Source organism: Corythoichthys intestinalis, chromosome 14 (genome assembly GCF_030265065.1).
Source record: "Corythoichthys intestinalis isolate RoL2023-P3 chromosome 14, ASM3026506v1, whole genome shotgun sequence".
In the NCBI taxonomy this organism is placed as follows: Eukaryota; Metazoa; Chordata; class Actinopteri; order Syngnathiformes; family Syngnathidae; genus Corythoichthys; species Corythoichthys intestinalis.
In genome coordinates this window covers 26,712,422-26,735,339 of record NC_080408.1, presented here as the reverse complement: position 1 = coordinate 26,735,339, position 22,918 = coordinate 26,712,422, and the positions used below count along the sequence as shown (strand labels likewise).

General features: G+C 41.6%; 1 protein-coding gene across 5 annotated transcripts in view; it reads left to right on the top strand.

Annotated features, from left to right (window-relative positions):
- Window positions 1-19,159, top strand: part of chd7 (chromodomain helicase DNA binding protein 7) — a 142,086-nt gene extending 122,927 nt beyond the window's left edge. For 3 of the 5 annotated variants that reach the window (XM_057857359.1, XM_057857358.1, XM_057857360.1), the window contains exons 33-42: window positions 1,405-2,352; window positions 2,717-2,883; window positions 4,401-4,655; window positions 5,934-6,104; window positions 6,201-6,434; window positions 6,518-6,733; window positions 10,971-11,111; window positions 11,182-11,286; window positions 13,589-13,769; window positions 15,578-19,154. In XM_057857359.1, coding sequence (XP_057713342.1) covers window positions 1,405-2,352; window positions 2,717-2,883; window positions 4,401-4,655; window positions 5,934-6,104; window positions 6,201-6,434; window positions 6,518-6,733; window positions 10,971-11,111; window positions 11,182-11,286; window positions 13,589-13,769; window positions 15,578-16,536 — 3,377 coding nt within the window. In that variant the 3' untranslated portion in view covers window positions 16,537-19,154. Of the gene's footprint in view, window positions 1-1,404; window positions 2,353-2,716; window positions 2,884-4,400; window positions 4,656-5,933; window positions 6,105-6,200; window positions 6,435-6,517; window positions 6,734-10,970; window positions 11,112-11,181; window positions 11,287-13,588; window positions 13,770-15,577 lie in introns of all 5 variants that reach the window. The other 2 variants (XM_057857362.1, XM_057857361.1) reach the window with 2 other exon arrangements.
- The last annotated feature ends 3,759 nt before the right edge of the window (window positions 19,160-22,918 follow it).

Below are 22,918 nucleotides of genomic sequence, written 5' to 3'. Positions count from 1 at the left end.
CTAAGCTAAAAGGAGAGACGTTTTGAATAATAAACATAATTACTTTTTATGGCTGGCTTGAAACATAAGCGGTTGCGCGATGTCTGTAAACGGGGGTTTCCGGGTTAAACGGACAAATTAAAAATAGTTCGGGGGCTTAATCTGCCATGAATCTGCAATGGCAGCATATAGACATATTGTTCTATCAAACACAACAGTTCTTTTGGCTTAAAATACAGCGGTTTATTTTAAAGAAGGGTGCAAGAGCAGAAACTGCTTTTATAACCTTGTCTGAGTTTTCTGCCACATGTATTTTTAATTTTATTGATTTGCAATTTACTTTCATTATGTAAAATTCATATTAATTCATGAATACAATTTAAAACAATACAATGATGACTTTACATTTAATTTGTATAGACATCACATTTTGGGTTATGTATACCAAATATTCATATTATAGCCTACATAACTTGTCCGAGTATATAGACGCCAGTTTTTTTTTTTTAATGGCCAAAATTAGTCACTTGCCCTTTAAAGGCTTTAGAATGTCCATGCTTTTTCACATTTTGATATTTCCACCTCTCGTTTATTGTCTGTATCGTAATTTTCGGACTATAAGCCGCAAGATTAAAAATGAGGGGAAAATATAGCGGTTTATTGTCCTGTACGACTTATTTGTTGATTTATTTGGGTTAATAGGTAACACTTAATTCGACAGCGGGGTCATAAGACTGCCATAAGGCTAATAATATCGTGGTGTTCAGTATCACCTGGCAAATTATGTCACAAATACTCCATTTGTGCACAGCTCGGATCTTTTACTTCTATTCAAAAGTGAGATAATTTGCCAGATGACACAAAATGACATCCGTCATAAGCATTCATTAATGCTAATGGCAGTGTCATATCATAATTATCTTGGTCTGATGACATTTTTATGTGGCCACTATCAAATAAAGTGTTACCAAATACCAGAGCTAGCAATTAATGAAACAACTGGAAGAGTAACTGAAGAAATAATTAGCACAGAACATGAATTTTGATTATTTACATCTGTGGCGCTGCAATGCATGCTAGGAGGCATGTTGGACAACAACAATATTGACAGAAGGTGGCAGCAGAGGTTGACTGTCTCCCCTAGGGAGAAGTGATGGCCAAATGAAGCTTCTTGAAGCAATGAAGCTTTGAACCAATTGGCTGCAAAGCTTCATGGTGGTTGGTCTTATGATGTCGCTGTCAAATACAGTGTTACCGGTTAATATCTTTTGGTCTAAATATCCCATAATACAGTAAGGACAGCTGTGGCTCACAATCAAGTGCGGCTTACCAATGAACAAAAACCGTTTTCGTGTCAAATTTGGTGGGTGGCGGCTTAAAGTTTGAAAATGACGGTACATACAGTAAGTTTATCTTTGTCTTTAGCAGAACTGCCCGACCCAACACTGATCATCGACCCCATCACAGAGGAACGTGCTTCCCGCACTCTGTATCGTATCGAATTGCTTCGGCGCATCAGAGAACAGGTTCTCCCTCATCCGCTGCTCCCTGAACGCCTCAAACTCTGTCAGCCTTCGCAAGATCTCCCAGAGTGGTGGGAGTGTGGCCGCCATGACAGGGACCTCCTTATTGGCGCCTCAAAGCACGGTGTGAGTCGAACAGATTATCACATCCAAAATGATCCTACCTTGTCTTTTCTGGAGGCACATCAACGCATCACGAGTCAGCGAGGGACCATTGTCAGCATGGGAGAACTGTGCAAAAGTGGCATAGGAGCAGTGGAGAGCAGCCCTTTGGCTCTGCTCACACCTGCAGAACTGGCCGCGGTCGCAGCTTCTGCCGAAATGGCTATCGCGAAAGCAGAAGCACAGGAAATCCTGGTGAAAACTGAGCAAGATGATGTCAAGACTGAAATTAAAACAGAGGCTGAAGACGAGGACGCCAGTGTAAAGACTGGAACTCCTGAAAAAATGGAGGAAAATGCAGTCGACGTTAAAAATGAGAAAGAAACATCAGATTCACCCGTGTCTGATGTTAAAGATAATGTGATTCAACCGGTAGCAGAAAAAGAAACGAGCGGAGAAACGAAAGTGAACACCGACAACGTTTCCCAATTGACTGAAGAAGGCAAAGAATTGACTGACGAGAAGGCAAGCGTGGCTCCTGTTGACACCGCCGACGACCAGATGACATTGAAGGCTCCGGAAAATCCTGAAGCGCAAACAGGCCAAAATCTTGCAGAGGAAGAAGACCGAGTGGAAAGGGAGGACTGCAAGTCTCTGAAGTCACCTGATGCAGAGAAAAGCCTGGAAGAGGAAGAGGAGGATAGGATGGATGAAGATGACAAATCAGAGAAATCTTCGCAGGCTGAAGGTGAGGGACTTCATTTACTTGCTCTCTTTGTTTGTTCATTTTTATAAACCGTACGGATTCATTGGGTTGTCTAATAATTTGGGCATTAAGGCCTGTGTATATATTTTGCCTCCCATTCTAATAATTACTATAAAAAATGTTCTCTTGTGTGTTAACTAAATATATATTTTGAATGAATTTGCCCTGGTTGCCTGGCCCCATCTTTTCACGTCACTTGTTCAGCGGCCTATTTCTGGTTTCCCCCTCAAGACTTGACAGAGTTTAAATGGGAGCAAGATCATAAAATGAGCTTGTATCCCTTGACGACCATTTGGAGGCCCTTTTTAATTAAGCGTTAAATGTGACTTTCCCTGTCTTCACATAGCGAGCGCCGTGTCTGAGCAGAAGAACTTTGACGAGGAGAGCATTGCATCTTTGAGCACGTCCGCTCGAGATGAAACCAGAGATGGCTTTTGCCCTGATGACCTGCCAGAAACGTCTGCTTTGCAGGCCTTACAAGACAGAACGTATGCCTTCACACTCTGGCCTAAGGTTAGTCTTAATTCATGAGACTCACTATAAAAAAAGGGTGTAATTTGCTAGATCAGTGGTTCTCAAACATTTAAAGGATACTTGGCTTTCAGAGTACCACCATCAGGGCCGATGATTACTTCGTTGCCGATATTTGCATTTTTTTTTTTTTTTAATTGCATTTTATTAATATCTTTTATGTGTTAAAAACAGGACTTGCACATCCAATTTCATTTTCAAGGCAGTTACAAAAAAAGACTATCATAATTTTCAGACTATAAGCCGCTACTTTTTTCCCTTTATTTTGAATCCTGCGGCTTATAGTCCAGTGCAGCTTAAATTTGATTTTGGTTGATTAGTAACGCTTTATTTGACAGTGGTGTCATAATTATCACATGACACTATCATGGGCATGACAGATGTCATTAAGTGTTATCCGGCAAATTATGTCACGTTTATGTCCAGCTCGGATATTTTACATCCATTCAAAATTGAGATAATTTGCCGAATGACACTAAATGACATCTGCTATAAGCATTCATTAATGCTCATGACAGTGTTAGTTATGTAATATTTATGATTGTCTTATGACTCTTATGGCTCCACTGTCATGTAAAATGTTAACAAATACCATAACTAGCAATTAATGAAACAACTGGAAGAGTAACTGAATAAATAATTAGCAGAGACCATGAATTTTGATTATTTACATCTGTAGCACTGCAATGCATGCTAGGAGGCATGTTTGACAACAGCAGTGTTGACAGTAGGTGGTAGCAAAGGTTGACTGTCTCCACGAAGGGAGCAGTGATGGCCAAATGAAGCTTCTTGACGCAGTGAAGGTGGTTCATGGTGGCTCATTTCGTCATGATGGTCTTATGATGCCGCTGTCAAATATAGCGTTACCAGTTGATATCTTTTGGTGTGAATATAATACTGGACTGTCTCAGAAAATTAGAATACACAATATTCTAATTTTCTGAGACAGTCCTGTATATTGTTCTATGTAAAGGACGTCAGCCAAGGTCGGCCCCCCACATTTTTACCACGCCAAATCTGGTCCCCTTTGCAAAAAGTTTGGACACCCCTGCTTTAAATGGTGGATTAATGTACAGGACTGTCTCAGAAAATTAGAATATTGTGTATTCTAATTTTCTGAGACAGTCCAGTACATTGAGGACAGCTGCGCCTTATAGTCCAGTGCTGCTTATCTATGAACAAATGTTGTTTTCGTGTCAAATATGGTGGGTGGCGGCTTAAAGTCAGGTTCGTCTAATAGTCCGTAATCTACAATGTCTACATTATCCAAAGAATTAGAGAATCTGGACTAATCTCTGCATGTAAGGGTCAAGGCCAAAAAACACTCTGGATGCCTGTGATCTTCAGGCCTTTAAACGGCTATAAATCATGACTAGGAATGCTACTGTATAACAATATCATATATTTTATACCCTTTGTGAACCACGAAGCTAGATGATAAAAATATCATGTTGCTTTAACAATGCCATCATCATATCCTCCATTTCTCCCTATCTTAGGATCGAGTGATGATTAACAGGATGGACAACATCTGTGAGGCTGTCCTGAAGGGCAAGTGGCCGATCAACAGGCGCCACATTTTTGACTTTCCTAGCAACCTGTTGCCAGGTCATGGGTCCGCAGTCAGCACTGCGTCAGTAGCCACGGCAAGTGAGAGCCCTCTGCACAGGCGAAGTCTGGGTGAGCTAACTGTGAGCGGGATCCACACCTCTTACAGTGGGATCGAGGATAAAACGCTTTCACCACAGGTTCATGTGAGTACTTGATTGTTATTTTTTAAACACAATTTCAGAAATGTTGTGTAACGGTCAGTGTTGTTTTCATCAACAATGACGACAATGAAAATATTTCGTCGACGGACAATTATTCTGTGACGAGGACGGGCTAAAAACGTGGCTCGGGAGAGAAGAACATAACGAGATGAATGCCAGTTTTCGTCTGACGAGACGACAAGGAGACTAAAAAGCGACCTTGTTTCTGACATATGTGACAATGTGTGACATTCTCATATTGTACAGGGAGTACGTCAGCTTGCATCTTAGCAGTGTTGGGGTCTGGTCACTCATTTGAGATGTGCTGCGCCTCTCCTTCCTCACGGGAGGCTGTATCTTAAGCTAGGCTGTGCTCCATCTTGCTTGTTTGGAAACACTGTAAGATTTGTTTTCTTATCTTGGCAAGAGAATATGCATTGTTGCTTTAGCCTTTAAAAGTCTATGCTGATTGATTATCATACGCTAAATGTAACCCCTAGCATTAGCGTAGCATTCGCATTAGCATTAGCTTCAGGATGGGCAGCGTCCTCTTTAAACACTGGCCAAACTAAAGCAGAGACACTTGGCTTTTCTGGTCAGCAAGTCTAAAAGATGTTAAACGCCTGGACTTTTTCCCTTGTCTGATGAGGTGCCGGGGTCAGTTTGTAACAGAAAAAGTGTGACGATTGCAGGAGTTTTTTTAGAAAGCCACAATCAAATAACCCTTTCTGGATTCTTCGCGGAACAAAAGTAAATAATATAATAATATAATAATAATAAAAAATAATAATAACACAATTGATTAAATAGATAATGACCAAATAACCCTCTCTGGGTCCTTCACAGAAAAAAGCCAGGAAATAAATAGCACTATTGGGGGGGAATCAAAATGCTCTTACGTATTGTTCAGGGGGCCAGACCAAATGTGGAAGTGGGCCGTATTCGGCCCGCGGGCCGTAGTTTGGGGACGCCTGTTGTAGACTTTACAGTATGTGCTCATCTGTCTATGTTCATTCGAAATTGTTGGGAACCTAATTTATTTTGGGACTAAAACTTTTGAATTTTACAGACTAAAACATTTTGAGTAACTGTTGGCTCTGGATGAAATTTGTATGAGATTTCGTTGACTAAAACTAGACAAAGGCGAAATTATTTTGAAATGACTAAGACTAATACGGTAAGTATTTTCGCCCAAAAGACGAAGACAAAAATTAAAAGGGCTGCCAAAAACAACACTGGTAACAGAATTGCACCCTTCTCATCATTGATTTTGTGCTGTAGGACGATCCTCTGGGCCTGACAGTACCTCGTCAGAGGAGGAGGAGAAGGAGGAAGATTGAGATTGAAGCAGAAAGAGCGGCCAAGAGGCGCAACCTGATGGAGATGGTTGCTCAACTGAGGGAGAGCCATGCTTCCCTCGAGTCCCAAAATCAAGCTATTGATCTCACAAAGGTTTGCTTCCTTTTAAAATTTCTTGCCTCCGGAGCATTTACAGAAAGAAAAAAAAAACATCTTCGTGGACTAAATCTCCCTATTTTCCCTGCCCAGGGTATGCACCATCAACACAAGAGCACTCCGTCGTTGGCCGGCTTCCCCAGCGCTCTGGTAACAAACCCCTCCCTCAAGGCCCAAATGGAGCTGCTGCAACAAGCCCCGCCCTCCGGTCACAGAGCCAACGGTTCGCTGGAAGCTGACCTGCCGATGATGAGGAGGAGGCGGGGACGAAGGAAAAATGTAGAGGGCTTAGAGCTGCTGTTTATGGGCAACAAAAGAGTCGGAGGGGTACGCCTTTGCCTATGATTACACATCAAATACACAAACTGGATATTTGTTGACAGAAATATAAATGATGTCTCTATTGTCAGGATGATGGTGATGGGAACAAGGTGTCAGGGGGGGAAGGCGCTCAGGATACCGCCCATGCCCACAGACCCCTCGCAGTATCGGAGCAGAGCCCCAGTGGAATATCTCTTGCCTCTGGTAGTATGGAGGAGGAAGAGGCGACAGTTTCCAACAAAGAACTTGGAGAGTGGCTGAGGCAGCACCCCACGTTCACCATGGACATGTCTGGATTTACACCAGTACGTCCAGATTCATCTGACATTTATTTTTTTGGGCTTTAAGAAAATATATTAACACTTAATAAGGCACTCATTGGCTGCCATTGACAGCACAAGATATCCATCTATCATGAGCTTTCAAAGCTAGCAGTCCTAGTTTAAATGAATTCTCAATGGTTATGTACTATGCAATGATTTTTTTTTTTTTTTTTTTAATTAGAGGCGCACCCTGAGATAGTAAACCACCGTCTATGCAGGCCCTCATCATAACCATACTGCCCATGCCCAACTGTTATCTGAATCTATGACCTCTTTTAACTTTGCCCTCATGCCCCAAAATGTCAACTCTTTCTTCTCTCATCATATCACCTACCTTTCAAATTTAAGTTGGCTAATCCATTATTATGGTGAGATTCCTTTTCTGACCTGTGTGACCTTTAAACTCATTACCCCGCAATTTAATCACATTTTCTAGTTCATATTACAAACATATCCTCCAAGTTTGAATAAAAAATGAATAACTGGATTATCTTGAACACAAACGTAAAAACGGCATACAGAACCAAAAAGATGACATCCAAGGCTCCAGAAGATACATCTGCCTTCTGTAGGTTTAACTTTAGAGTGTTATTAGGGGTCTTAACCAGTGTATTTGTCGACGCCAGATCTACGTCGGGGGAAGAGGGGGCAGTGCTCCCTCAAATAAATTATTTGCCCCTTCAAATAAAAAATTTAGAAGTTGAAAAAGCACATTTGTAATATACATAAAGTTGATCTGCAGTAGTGGGGGAAAAAAATCCGCCGAAAAATGAACACGGAGACAATATTGTATCAGTTCTCTCTCATCCCTCTTTTCCTCGGCTGCGTGTGTACTGGACTGTCTCAGAAAATTAGAATACACAATATTCTAATTTTCTGAGACAGTCCTGTATATTGTTCTATGTAAAGGACGTCAGCCAAGGTCGGCCCCCCACATTTTTACCACGCCAAATCTGGTCCCCTTTGCAAAAAGTTTGGACACCCCTGCTTTAAATGGTGGATTAATGTACAGGACTGTCTCAGAAAATTAGAATATTGTGTATTCTAATTTTCTGAGACAGTCCAGTATTCACAGGATGGTCAGCGCACAGTAAAGCCAGCACAGCCCCCCAGTAAACATCCAGTCACTGTTCGCATGTAAATGAGCCTAGACATCGCCAGACATTGTAGTGTCAGGTTTTAGCGCGGCCACGGAGCGTAGTATTGCACTGCTTTTTTTCGTTAAATCAGAACAGTTTTTGCAAAGCCATCCTTTTTATTTTCCACTCCAGCTTGCATGCAATGCATCTGTTTTTCAGAGCTTTTAAAAAGTGTAGTGATGCTCCTGCCTATAAAGTAGTGGCAATGACGCTTCTGCTAGTATGTCAGACACAGCAGCTAACTACTTTAGCATCAGTAATCACTGCTTCTCTGTGTCGCAACCTAATGTGAGTATCGACAGGATGTGACTCTACTAAATTGTGCGTGCATGTATAAGATTATAAACACGTTTTCAAATAATATAGACAATTGAGTCCACCTCTTACATTTCTGCAGGTATTATATCTTTTCATGGGACCACACTTAAGATATAACTTACACAAGTAAAAGTAGTAAGTGTACAGCTTATACAGTGTATCACAAAAGTGAGTACACCCCTCACATTTCTGCAGATATTTAAGTATATCTTTTCATGGGACAACACTGACACAATGAAACTTTGACACAATAAAAAGTAGTCTGTGTGCAGCTTATATAAAAGTTTATTTATTTTCCTCTCAAAATAAATCAAAATATAGCCATTAATATCTAAACCCTTGGCAACAAAAGTGAGTAATGCTCAGACCATACGCCGTACTCTACATCAAATTGGTGTGCATAGCTGTCACCCCAGGAGGATGAGGAGAAAGCCCACCCGTTTCATCAGACCACAGGACATGGTTCCACTAATCCACAGGTGTCAAACCGGTCCTCAAAGGGCCCCAGTGGGTACTGGATTTCATTCCAACCAAACAAGATGAATACCTTTTTACCAATCCGGTGTCTTACAAGTGTAATCAGTTGATTCCCGTCAGGTGCTGCTTATTTTAGCAGAAACCTCATTGGTTGAACAGTCTATGCTGGATCTGTTGGAACAAAGACCAGGACCCACTGCGGCCCTTTGTGGAATCGGTTTGACACCACTGCACTAATCCATGTACTTTGTTGACATGTCTTCGCAAACTGTTTGCGGGCTTTCTTGTGTACAGTCTTCAGAAGAGGCTTCCTCCTGGGTTGACAGCCATGCACACCAATTTGATGTAGAGTACGGCGTATGGTCTGAGCACTAACAGGCTGACCCCCCACCTCTTCAATCTCTGCACCAATGCTTAGAGCACTCCTGTAACGAGTCACATGACATTTTGGAGGGAAAATGACGAGCAGTACTCAATTTGGACATTTAGGAATGTGCATTTTTTTCATAGGGGTGTACTCACTTTTGTTGCCAAGGGTTTAGATATTAATGGCTATGTTTTGAGTTATTTTGAGGGGAAAATAAACTAACTCTATTATATAAGCTGCACACAGACTACTTTTCATTGTGTCAGTTTCATTTTGTCAGTGTTGTCCCATGAAAAGATATACTTAAATATCTGCAGAAATGCGAGGGGTGTACTCACTTTTGTGATACTCTATATTAGCGTAAATTTATCATTCCCTCAAAATAACTCAAAATAAAGCCATTATTATTAGTACTAGCGTTATTATCAAGTATAAATATTGTTAAAAAAAAAATAATCCCTGAAACACCTCACTTACTCACACTGTCGTAAAACAGTCGCAAATCAACACGTGCAGTCGTTCACGTACTATGCATGCGCCACTCACATCCTGTCGGCACTCCTATTGGGTTGCGACACAGTTTCCTCCACCAACGAGTCCTGCCCCAAAACAGCCTGCTCAGCTACCCATTGACTTATATGGCAATTCACATCTCAGCCAACGCTGGGTAGCTACCCAAATCGTGCATTTGATACAACATTAATATCCTTCAATCTGGCCTGGTACCGCACACGACCATGGCTAGAGTATTCTGATGTACGAGGTACCTGCTTCTGTTTCCCCTGTCGGAAATATGGGGGAGTGGAGCATGATGTGGACATTTGATGCCCCTGAAGGAATCGGACCCTCTAGCCAGACCGCCGGAGCCTCGCCAGGGCAACCGCCGGACCAGCGCTGGCGCAGCTCCAACTACCCGGGCCGGCGGAACCCCGGCCAGAAGGGCAAACTCAGCGCGTTCACCTTAGTCTTAACCCTTTGTACTGACTCCATTTTGAAAGGTTTAAAGAAGGCTCACCGAAACAAGTTGACAGTTTATTCAGATCGACAGTGATCAAACAGAAAGGCGAAACAGGCACAGACTCAGGCGAGGAGGCAACCTTGTTCCAAGGTCACCATATCATAAGTCAACAAAAGGTTCCCGAGAGAAAATGACAACGCCTATTTAAACATTCAATCTTTTGAAGGCTCTCGCGGGGCAGGCCATGGGCAGGAAGAAGGGTGTGTTTGGGGAATATTGTCTGTTTGTGGATTGGACAGGAGGATTCGGGAGTTACTGTTGTCCGGCCAATGAGGGTTGTGGATTTTGCCACCTCAGCGTCAAAGGGGCTCTTGGAGTCTTGTCAGGCGTGTTATCAGTTGGATATCAGGCGTTCTTTGGTGCTCTTTGTGTTGAGACAGACCGTCCCGCCATTTGTTCTGGACTGTCCGGGAGAACTGATTGCGTGAGTTGGTGCGTCAAGCTTGCTCATGATGCACACGTTGGGCTTTCATGATAAGAAGGCGTTGTGTATCTTTTATGCTATTTATCTATGGTATAAGTGCTTTCCATTTCATATTGGGTGTGTTAGAGTAATACAAACAGTCAAACAGTAAATACGAGAAACAATACTATTCCCTGATTGATTATATTAAGTGTGTTAGAGTAATGCAAACAGTTAGACGGTGCCTACGAGGAAAGGTACTATCTCCTTCTGCCCCCTACACAATTCTGACTGCCCCCTCATACATTCCTGCCTACAACCAGCCCTGGTATTTGTTCTAATTCATTTTGTTCTATTAACACTTTATTTTAATTTATTCATAATAAAGTATAACAATATTTCAAATTGAGATCCACTGTATGGATGGAGCTTTTATTTTTGTCGCTTGCCTTAAAAGGGTTAATCCAAAAATGTGTGTTTTTCTGTTGTTGCTTTAGAAGAACGAAGAGTTACTGCTGTCTCAATTCTCAAAGCCCAAGCAAAAGCGTCATCGCTGCCGAAACCCCAACAAGATAGACATCAACACCCTCACAGGAGACGAGAGGGTGCCTGTGGTCAACAGAAGGAATGGACGCAAGGTAACGACTCAAGTGACCCTACAGCTTTTTAAAGTCCCCGTGAAACTAACGCAGTCTTTCCTTGCTTTAGATGGGCGGGGCAATGGCTCCCCCAATGAAGGAACTTCCTAGATGGTTACTGGAGAACCCGGAGTTTTCAATTGCACCTGATTGGACAGATATTGTCAAACAGTCGGTTAGTAGCCTTTAAATTTTGTACACTTAGCAGGGTTCCCACGGGGTCTTAAAAGCATTGAATTTATGACTTGGAAATAATACCTTAAAAAGTATTGAATTTTCATATCTGGGTCTTAAATTGATGATGTACGTAACTTCTGTGTGTCTCATTTCTCCTCAAAAGTGTCATTTGTCATTTTGATTAAATAACATAGCCTAAATAAATAAACTGGGTGGAGGAGCCAATCATTGAGAACGCAACGCAGCCCCGGGTCAAAATCCCATCCCGCGTGAATCTCTTGTCACGACGGGAGTCCCGACAAAATGTCAAATTCTATACTACAGAGACACCTAGGTATGTATTTCATATTAGGGAGATTGGGAAATGTAAATTCAACAAAGTGTGGTTGACTAAACAATCCTTTCGCCTTTGGTTCAAACCACTGGATAGCAGTGTGTTTGAGGCTTTTTGCATCTTATGCAAAAAAAAAAAAAAAAGATTCAGCTGGGTACAATGGGCATGAAGGCGCTAGAGTCCCATGCTAAATCGTCCAAGGACATAACCTCCATGAGAGGAAAGAAACAAACTCCCTTCATTGCTGGCGTTTTTCAATCTGCCTGTATAAAGGCCGAATTATGCTTCCGCATCAGACCTGCGCCGTCAAAGAAGACCCGATTTACGACCCTCCGCCGTATCCTCTCTTGCTCCTTCTCAATTTTCTGACTTCGCATCACGTCAACGTGTGTGATGTGGCGCACATGGACTGTGATTGGTCCACTCAGACTGTTGTTTCCGGTTCAGCGCGAAATCACCGCCATTGTCAAACATGATTTGCTACATGCAAAAATGGACCAAGCCGACAAGAGTATAAACGAAGAGCAAGTACGCCAACTTCTACAATGTCTCGTCAAGATTGCCAAATGGCAAGCAGTTCGTAGAAGGAGATTGCAGAAAATACGGGGCTGGAGGTCAGCTAGTGATTGAATAAAAAAAATTGAAGAACCTCTGAGACAAGTATGTGTGTGTTCGGAATCGAATGGCTACACGAAGCGGTGACCTAGTCGGGTAAAAACTGCCAGCTTTTTATCACTTTGTTGTATCTTTGGTTGGTGCACTTCATCATTTATTGTGTACATATGTTTGCTGTGAGTCTGTGACTTATTTACGTGTCACACTTCAAGTATATGAAGACACACCACAAATTTGGTGTCAAGAGTTGTTTTGATGTTTAATTTTCAACAACAGCCAGTTCACACTCGATACATCACCATTGATTGAGAGTGCCTCGGTGCTTTTATGATAATGTTAACATCAAGACCTCCAACGAACCAATGCAAGGTTGTAGGACACGGCAAACAAATCGGGCTGAAGGGCTTTGCAGACCTCTGACAAAATCCTGGACACAGTGCTCGACGCCACAGCTTGCTGGTTTCCACCCGAGGCTAGAACTCTCTGTGCAGCATCAAAAGTCGGACAGACCGCCTCGAAACTGCGTCTTCTGCGTTGCCTGTGCTTCAACATTTGTTTGATCAACATTTATTCAATATTGAGCTCATATAATATGAGCTCAAGATCCACATTCAAGCGTTCCATCTTGCGTTGATTATTTTTTTTCTCTGTTAAACTAGAGGAAGTCAACAATCATGCCTCAAAACCGTACAAACATACCTCCACACCCCTCTAGTGGCTTGGCGGTGAATTACAGAGCAACGCATTCCCTCACCGCAAAACTATGGAATGCTCATTGACGCCGTAGTCCTCTGCTGTCACCGCAACGCAGGAGCATAACTCAGGCTTAAGATAGCCATCTGCTCACGAGCCTGAAGAGACAGAAGCCAGCCAGCAAGCTGCTAATGTAATTGAAGCGACAGCAGCTAACACTAGCCAGCTAGCTGCTAGTGCTGCAGTCCCCTTGCATTCTAGCCCAGCTACGATTGCGAGTGGATCTACACACATCGTTTGGGCCCACAGCAACCATGAAAAAAGAGGTGCTGTGGTTGCCCGAGAGTTTAAGATGACGCTCGCAATGCTAATGCTAACGAGAACGCCTCTACTTGAACAGCCCATTCAATACGCTGCATTCTTACATCCTGCACACATTCCACATTTCCGCTTTCGAGAAATAGATTAACACAAATTCACGGATTTTGTTTGTCTTTGTCGATACGGCTGTGAAATAGGTATTACGTTTTTAAAAAATAGTCTTAATTAGGTCTTAAAAAGTCTTAATTTTAACTTGAGGAAACCTGTAGGAACCTTGACTTAGGTTTTTGGGGTTATGAGCTAGCACTTGTTTAACACAGCATCCACCATTCCCCAGGGTTTTCTCCCAGAAGCCATGTTTGACCGGTTGTTGACGGGTCCTGTCATTAGGGAAGAGGGGGTCCGTCGTCGGGGGCGACGGCCCAAATCGGAGATCGCCAAAGCGGCCGCCGCAGCTCAGGCGGCAGCTGCGGCTCAGGCCGCTCAGGCTTCGTTGGCCACCGCTGCTTCGTCGGCCGGTAAGAAACCAGCGTTATCTGATTTTATCAACAAAAATTCAAGTTACCGTATTTTTCGGGCTATAAGTCGCTGTTTTTTTTCATAGTTTGGCTTGGGACTTACACTCAGGACCGACTTATGTGTGAAATTATTAACACATTATGATATCATTTCACATGTTATTTTGGTGTTTTGGAGTGACACTGATGGTTTGGTAAACTTGTTAGCATGTTCTTTATGCTATAGTTATCTGAATAACTTTTAATAGCTATGGCCACGTTCGTGTTCTGCTTTTGGCAATGTGTGTTGAATTGTATTATTGACTTTTTTATACTGAAATGCATTATTTTAGTTTGTGGCATTTTCACGCCCACGTGAGGGCGCACTCGCACTTGTTTACGTGGCGAACACTGCTCACACGCCAGAAGAAGACGGACAGCTACGCAGCTTGAGTGAGTGGGCAAGTTAGCGAGAGAGAAATACGGCTGCGAACCTATGTTAATTGTTTATGCTTGTAAAATATCTCTACAGAGGCAACGCTTGTGTGTATCATCTTTTCTGTTGTTATTGTGTGTTTTCCACCCGCGATCGGACACTTAAAGCCGGTTGTGTGGTTGTTTGAACGATGTGCTAATGCTAGCGAACGCATGCTAACCGTTTGTAACAGTTTGCTGTAACAGCACCTAATTATCATTTATTTACATTGATGCGAACCTGTTTGGTATTGAGGACGAAATTGATTCTGCAAATTATACGGACGTCAAGCATCGTCATTTTGGAGTTTAGCTCGCTGTATAGCCAGGACCGAGCCATAGCGTCCTGGGGAGGACATTATATTCCCATTTCGTTGTTCATGCACTGTACACTTATTCAGCATGTTGTTCTCTATTGTATTTTAATTAGGGCTGTCAAAATTATCGCGTTAACGGGCGGTAATTAATTTTTTTAATTAATCACGTTAAAATATTTGACGCATTTAACGCACAAGCCCCGCTCAGACAGATTTAAATGACAGTAGAGTGAAATGCCCACTTGTTAATTGTGTTTTATGGAGTTTTGCCGCCCTCTGCTGGCGCTTGAGTGCGACTGATTTTATAGGTTTCAGCACCCATGAGCATTGTGTAAGTAATGACATCAACAATGGCGGGCTACTAGTTTATTTTTTGATTGAAGATTTTACAAATTTTATTAAAACTAAAACATTAAGAGGGGTTTTAATATAAAATTTCTATAACTTGTACTAACATTTATCTTTTAAGAACTACAAGTCTTTCTATCCATGGATCGCTTTAACAGAATGTTAATAATGTTAATGCCATCTTGTTGATTTATTGTTATAATAACCAAATACAGTCCTTATGTACCGTATGTTGAATGTATATATCCATCTTGTCTTATCTTTCCATTCAAACAATAATTTACAGAAAAATATGGCATATTTTATAGATGGTTTGAATTGCGATTAATTACGATTAATTAATTTTTAAGCTGTAATTAACTCGATTAAAAATTTTAATCGTCTGACAGCCCTACTTTTTATATTAAATTGTCTTTCAAGATGACAGATATGTTCTATGTGTTGGATTTTATCAAGTAAATGTCCCCCAAAATGCGACTTATACTCCGGTGCGACTTATGGTTTTTTTTCCTCTTTGTTGGGCATTTTATGGCTGGTGTGACTTATACTCAGGTGCGACTTGTAGTCCGAAAAATACGGTACATTTTTTTTCTTCCTACTCATTTTTATTATACCTTCCATCATTAAATGTAGTTCGTTTGTAACTTCTTAGTTTTTCTAAAGTATGGTGACATTGTGAATGTTTCTTAGGAGGCATCAATCCTTTGCTGCTGAACAGTCTGTTTGGAGGGATGGATCTGTCGTCGCTGCAGAGCCTCCAGTCCCTCCAGTTGGCGGCGGGTCTCATGGCTTTCCCGACCGCCAGCGATCCCAAGCAGGCGGCCGCCAACGCCGCAGCCGCCTCCATGCTCCCCCTCATGCTACCCGGCATGGGGGGCTTGCCCAACATGGCCGCAGCCATCCCCAACATGTTCACCCTCGGTGGGCTGTTCGGCGGAAACTTGGCGACGGCTGCCACCGCCGACTCCACGACAGCCTCTGGCTCCGGGAACACCAACGGTACCGCGGAGGCGGACGGGGGAGAAGGCGAGGAAGCCGCGGCGACTAAGAGGAAAAGAACGGAAGAAGATGTTGAGGAGGCTGGAGAAAAGGAGGATGAGGAGGGGGAAGCTGATGGGAATGAATGTGAAAACGCCACTAAGAAGATGAAGCTCGACAAGGAGGATGAAGAAGATGGAGAGAAGACAGAGAAACCCCAAAGCAATCGGAGCGCAGGTCCACAGATGCCGACGACTACGCCGGCCGACTCTATCAACGGCGAGGCCGCCGCCCTGCTGGCCGCCGCCGGCATGTCTGCCAATTCTCTGGCGTTCAACCCTTTCCTCCTCTCCACAATGGCTCCCGGCCTCCTCTACCCCTCCGTGTTCCTCCCTCCTGGCCTCGGGGGTCTCGGCCTGCCCGGTTTTCCCGCCGCCGCCACTTTGGCCGAGCTTCAGAGTGCCATGGGAACACCGGGGGGCGACGCCGCGGCCGCCAAGCCTTCCAGAGACGAGGAGGTCGAGGGGCCTAAAGCGGCGGACGAAGAGGAGGAGGCGGCGCGTGGGGTGGAGAGTGACTTGGCCGAGGAGAGCGCAGTTGCGAAGGAGAACAGAAGCGAAGCGGACGAATCGCTCGTGGAGGACGGAGGGATGATCGAAGAAGGCGAGTAGACGGACGCACAGACTGAACTCAACCCAAACTGACAGCTGACGTGGACATTTTCTCTCCTCCCAACTCCTCCTCGCCACCTTTACAAGCTTCCACCAACACAAATCTTGTTTTTTTTTTTCTTTTTTTCCCAGGCGTATTTCCTCCATGCCCAAGAGGCACGAGACGTGTGTTAAGTTAAATCTTTGATTGTTAGCGTAGTCAAAGCTCACCTCATGTTCAAAGACTATTGGCCAGTTTGCATCTCCACTTGGTCTTCACTAAGTTCCAGTAGTGCTATTATTATTGTTATTATTATTATTGCTGCTGCTTTCAACTCTTCAACCTTGTTTTTCGTTCAACTTGTTGCTTCTAGGAAGGAGAAACGGAGCTTCTCCAACATGAATTGTGGGAGGTGGAGTTGATGTAGTTTATTCTTGTAGTTTTCCCAGGTGAGACTCGTAAGTAGGATAAGCAGACCAACTTTACTAGCGCACACATTCAAGCAACCAGCTTAGCACTACACTAAATAGCTTCCTGTAACGTGGCAGGACCCGCCCCCTTCCTCCCTTCAGCTGACCTTCTACTGTTAAGCGCCTGTCCCACACTGTTTGAATAGCAGTTTTGAGTCTTTCCACTGCCAGTCTCCAAATCCTGTCTTCTCACTTGAAAGGGAGCTAGTTTTGTAGCACAGCCCAGGCAGACACCGATTCGCGTGGGGGAGAAACTAGGATTTGGAACCACACGGGGATGTTTCAGGTTGATTCTTTAAGGTGGACGTTTATCTTTGGCCTGTCACGTCCTGCTGGTTTGAGACCAACCGCTGCTCCCCACTTAAGCAAGACTGTTGCTCTAGTCACACACTGACACCAGACCTGGCCAGAACAGGACTGAAACACGATCTTCTAACGATATGAGGTCGACTCTGGGTTTCGAGTTGACATTTGTGTTGTCTTTTATTTTTATTTTTATTTTGAATTCATTTTGAATACTTGAAAAGCAACAGCGGTGCTTGATGAATTTCGATTTTGTTAAATGTCTCGGGATTAATCGAGCGCCACGCTTGCTTCAAATATTTGAAAGATCCGATCTTAACTCATTGGCTGCCATCGACGGCGATAGCCATTTGGGGCAGATTGGACATCTACTAGTGACCAACTAATTCACAACAGAATGATGAAAGGGTTCACATGATCGGACGGCTATCGTGGTCAATGGCGCTAAAAAAACATTCACTATCACAGCCAGCCCAGCACACGCATATAATCACACCTTGTCACATCTGTGATGCTGAGACAGCAATAACTATGGCAGCTTTTGAATGTTCCAACATAACTCGCCCAACACGCAGACTCTATGAATTAAAACCACAAGTGTCGAATTAATAAATTTACAACAACAACAAAAACTAAAACTGTAACTGATGACAAGTACTGCAATCAATTTTGTCTCACTATGTTCCTGTTGATGCACTGGTGTTAAAGAGTTCAAGTAATCAGGTACCTTTATTACTTAGCTACTTTTTTCTTGAAATAAATGGACTTGTTGTTACTTTTAGCCAGCAAGCTGAAGAGCATTACCTCAAAATTCTTATCTAGCCTTGAAGTTTACAGACTTACAATGTAAATGTTTTTTTTCTCCTTGTTTTTTTTTTTTTTCTTTTTGGGTGTGTGTCTTTGTTTTTTTGGAGACATCATGTATTGATGAATTGTAGCTATGATGCTTTTAATAAAAGTGAATCATGATATTCGCCTAGGAAACCAAACCCAAACTTGTTTCGGTCTGTGTTCTTGCACAATTTTTGGATTATGACTAATGCTGCAACGATTAATCGATTAACTCGATTAGAAAAAAGTTTCTGATCAAATTTTGCTGCCTCGAGGATTCTTTTAATTAAAGTGGCATAGTAATGGTTTGTTTTGAAAGTGCAGTTTTGTTGATTTGGGTGGATACACTGCCCTCTAGTGGCAACAATGAATATGACAACTCATTTAACGCGGCTGAATACAGCTACTCCTTGTTAAGACTAACATAAGATAAGTTTTTGTTTTTTTAATGCATTCATAATTTAGCTTATTGGTATATTTGGCCATTTTTTGTGGGAATATGTTTGAACCATTTGCCAAGAGCATTGGGGACAGAACAGCATTTTATAGCATTTAAGCTAGCGGACCTTTGCTATTTAAGTTAGCCAATTGTTCTGTTGTTGTACTTAGATCCTCATTCTTTTTTTTTTTAAACACCCGTTTGAGCTCAGCTCAGGTATTTTAATTTTTTGTTTTTCTTTACCCGATTACTCAATTATTTGAACTAAGTAGTTCATCGATTAATCGACAACTAAAATAATCAATGGCTGCAGCACTAAACTTGGATTTCTTTTTGATGACATGTCTGTACTTTCGGTTTTTGGAAAATACTTTTCCCATAAATGTGATTTTAATCTGTTTTTGCCACCTTTATGGTACATTTTTTGACTGGGACTTCTAGTGACTTACAGTAATAGACATATGGGTGCTGTATGGTTATATAAAAATTTTTAAATCGTATCGTAATCTTAAAATTATTATTCATTCATATTTGGCAGTCTTGTTAAAAATATTTCGTTATCCTGGATGACGATCTGCTCAAATTTTACCTACTGCTCTAAAGTTAGTTTGCCTTCTAGAAATCAAGCTTCAGTCAAGTTTTTGTTTGAGCTCGTGTTTTTTTTTTTTTATTTTTTTATTTTTTTTAATGCATTCATAATTTAGTTCATTGGTATATTTAGCTGTTTTTGTGGGAATGTGTTTGAACCATTTGTTAAGACCATTATGAATTTTTTTTTTTTTTTTTTTAACTTAGCATTTTATAGCATCGAGGCTAGCGGACTTTTACGATGTAAGTTAGCCAATTGTTATTTTGTTGTACTTAGATCCTCTTTTTTTCATAAAGTTTGAGGCTCAGCTGAGGCATTTTAATTTTTTTATGTTCCTTATCCGATTAGTCGATTATTCAAATTAACTAGTTCATTGATTAATTGACATCTGCAGACCTAATTACGACAATGTTATACAGCAAGGTAACACAAATAGAACCCTTTGTCACTAGGGCATAGACTTTACGATCAGTTGACGAGGCTCGGGGCCGATCTGTAGGGGGCCTATTTTCAAAAACTTTAAATTCAAATATTTTTAAAACCAAAGCCGCTAGCGACCTAAAACCAAAACAGGCACCTCCTTTAAGCATATATGGGTCTCCATGAGCAGCGACATAAAAAAAATTCAAAGTTGTTCCCTTATAAAATCCCAATTTTTTTTATACAAGTACAACGAAACTATCAATGGCTGTAAAATTCTATAATTTTATGCTAAATGCACAAAAAACACCATATGCAGAAATAATCACCTATATTTTCAGGCTCAATAACAATATGTAACATAAAAGTTTTTGCCCAAAATAGCAACTTTTATTTTTTTTTATTTAGTGCAAGTTTTCAACAGCTAATAAATCACTCAATTTTCACATTAGAAACTTAAGATGATTCTGCATGATTTACTGAAGTATTAACTTTTACTCAACATTAGGCAAATTTTTATTTTTTTTTTTATTTTTTATATATATTCAAATCACAAATTATTCAGGTTGGATTCTGATGTTACTATTGCCTCAGCACGGAGGCACATCTTGCCGGCTATCTGGCCCTCGTCATTTTTAGATTGATCGTTACATAAAATAACACAAATAAAAGGCAATTTATTTTTTGTATGAGAGCAGAAATGTCTAAATTACTACTATTTTGCCGAAAAACGGGCAGTTGACCAAAAATAACCTGATCATTTGAATGTAAAGTTACACTGTGTATGGATACAACATGGCGGCCATCACAAAACGAAGAGCGTTTTAAGTTGAAAATTCTTGTAAATAAATGAACATAAATGAACAACAACAATAAATGAACATAGAACAGTCCAGATTCTTGGTCAAAAGCAAAAAAAAAAATGTGGCGGTTATTATTCATTTTATGTAAATATTTCGAGTTAAAATTACGCTCTTGTGTAAATCCAATATGGCGGCCGTTACAAAACAAAGCTTTTTAAGTTGAAAATTCTTGTAAGTAAATGTGTGCATCCTGCAATTTCTATAGATATGAACATAGAACTGTCTAGATTCTTGGTTAAAAGCAAAAAACAAAAACGGGCAGTTATCCATTTTACGTAAATATTTCGAGCTAAAATTACGCTATTGTGTAAATCCAAAGTGGCGGCCATTACAAAACAAAGCTTTTTAAGATGTAAATTCTTGTAAATAAATGCGTACATTCTAGAGTCTAGATTCTTGGTTAAAAGCAAAAAAAAAAAAAAAACGGGCGGATTTTACGTGAATATTTGGAGCTAAAGTTACTTTAATTTTTTCCACGCGTTTTTTTTCCACAACGTTTCAAAGTGCATGATGGGGCTACTTTTTTATAATAATCACCTCAAATCCAAATCACTCTTGAGAAACTCCTGCCTGCTTTTAAGCAGTATAACTTTTGTCCTTTTTTCACCTAAATCCAGCGTTTGAACGCAGCGTTTGAGTTTATTGGCACCCTCAGCTTAATACTTGGTAGCACAACCTTTAGACAAAATATCTGCGAACAACCGCTTCCTGTATCGATCAGTGAGTTTCTTACAATGCTCTGCTGGAACTTTAGACCATTCTTCTTCAGTCAACTGCTCCAGGTCTCTGAGATTTGAAGGGTGCCTTCTCCAAAATGCCATTTTCATATGTCTCAAACAGGTGTTTCATGGGATTCAGATCTGGACTCATTTCTGGCCACTTTAGAAGTCTCCAGTGCTTTCTCTCAAACCATTTTCTAGTCCTTTTTGAAGTGTGCTTTGGGTCATTGTCCTGCTGGAAGACCCATGACCTCTGAGGGAGACCTAGCTTTCTCACACTGGGCCCTACATTATGCTGTAAATTTTGTTGGTAGTCTTCAGACGTCATAATGCCATGCACACGGTCAAGCAGTCCAGTGCTTGAGGCAACAAAGCAACCCCAAAACATCATGGAACCTCCACCATGTTTGACTGTGGGGATCGTGTTCTTTTCTTTGAAGGCCTTGTTTTTTTCCCCTGTAAACTCTTTGTTGATACCTTTTCCCAAAAAGCTCTACTTTTGTCTCATCTGACCAGAGCACATTATTCCAAGACGTTTTTGGCTTTTTCAGGTAGGTTTTGGCAAACTCCAGCCTGGCTTTTTTATGTGTCTGAGTCAGAAGTGGGGTCTTCCTGGGTATCCTACCATAGAGTCCCCTTTTCATCCGGACGCTGACGGATAGTACGGGTTGACACTGTTGTACCCTCGGACTGCCTGACAGCTTGAACTTGTTTGGATGTTAGTCGAGGTTTTTTATCCACCATTAGCACAATCTGTCATTGAAATCTCTTGTCAATTTTCTTCTCCGTCCACATCAAGGGAGGTTAGCCACAGTGCCATGGACTTTACACTTATTGATGACACTGTGCAGGGTAGACACAGAAACATTTGGGTCTTTGGAGATGGACTTGTAGCCTTGAGATTGCCCATGCTTCCTCCCAATTTTGCTTCTCAAGTCCTCAGACAGTTCTTTGGTATTCTTTCTTTTCTCAGTGCTCAATGTGCTACACACAAGGACACAGGACAGAGGTTGAGTCAACTTTAATCCATTTTAACTGGCTGCAAGTGTGATTGAGTTATTACCACCACCTGTTATGTACCACAGGTAAGTAACAGGTGCTGTTAGTTCCACAAATTAGAGAAGCATCAAATTATTTTTCAAAGGGTGCCAATACTTTTGTCCGGCCCATTTTTGGAGTTATGTGTAAAATGATAATGATTTTTTTTCCCATTCTCTTTTGTGTTTTTTCATTGCAAGCAAAATAAATGAAGATATTACTACCAAAGCATTTGTAATTGCAATCATTTTCTGGGAGAAATTCAGCATCATCTGACAGAATTGCAGGGGTGCCAATACTTTTGGCCAGCAGTGTATGGTAAATGTAATGAAAATTCGTTTGTGACATTCAAAATAATGGTTGAATATTTAACTATAGCACAACTTGGGTACAGTTTTAAAACATGCAGAGTAAAATCAATCGTTGCAACTCACTGGTTAAGTGTGGCGCCCCCAATCCCCCACCCCCTCACAGGAGGTGCTTACAAAACAGAAATGGACAGCCAGACTGTGTGCTTGTGTGTGTTGCTCTCAGTGTGTGTCTGGGTGGGGGGTTCAGGAAAAGGGGCATTCGGTTGTACTCCACGTCTCTTGAAAATATCGCTCTCCTTCATGAGCAATTATGACTAGGAAGCTTTCGGCGATTTCTTGTGAGTAATGTTACTGTAATGTAGAACCGCCACAGTGGTGACATCATGTAAAACTTACTCATATCCCATTAATTAACTGAT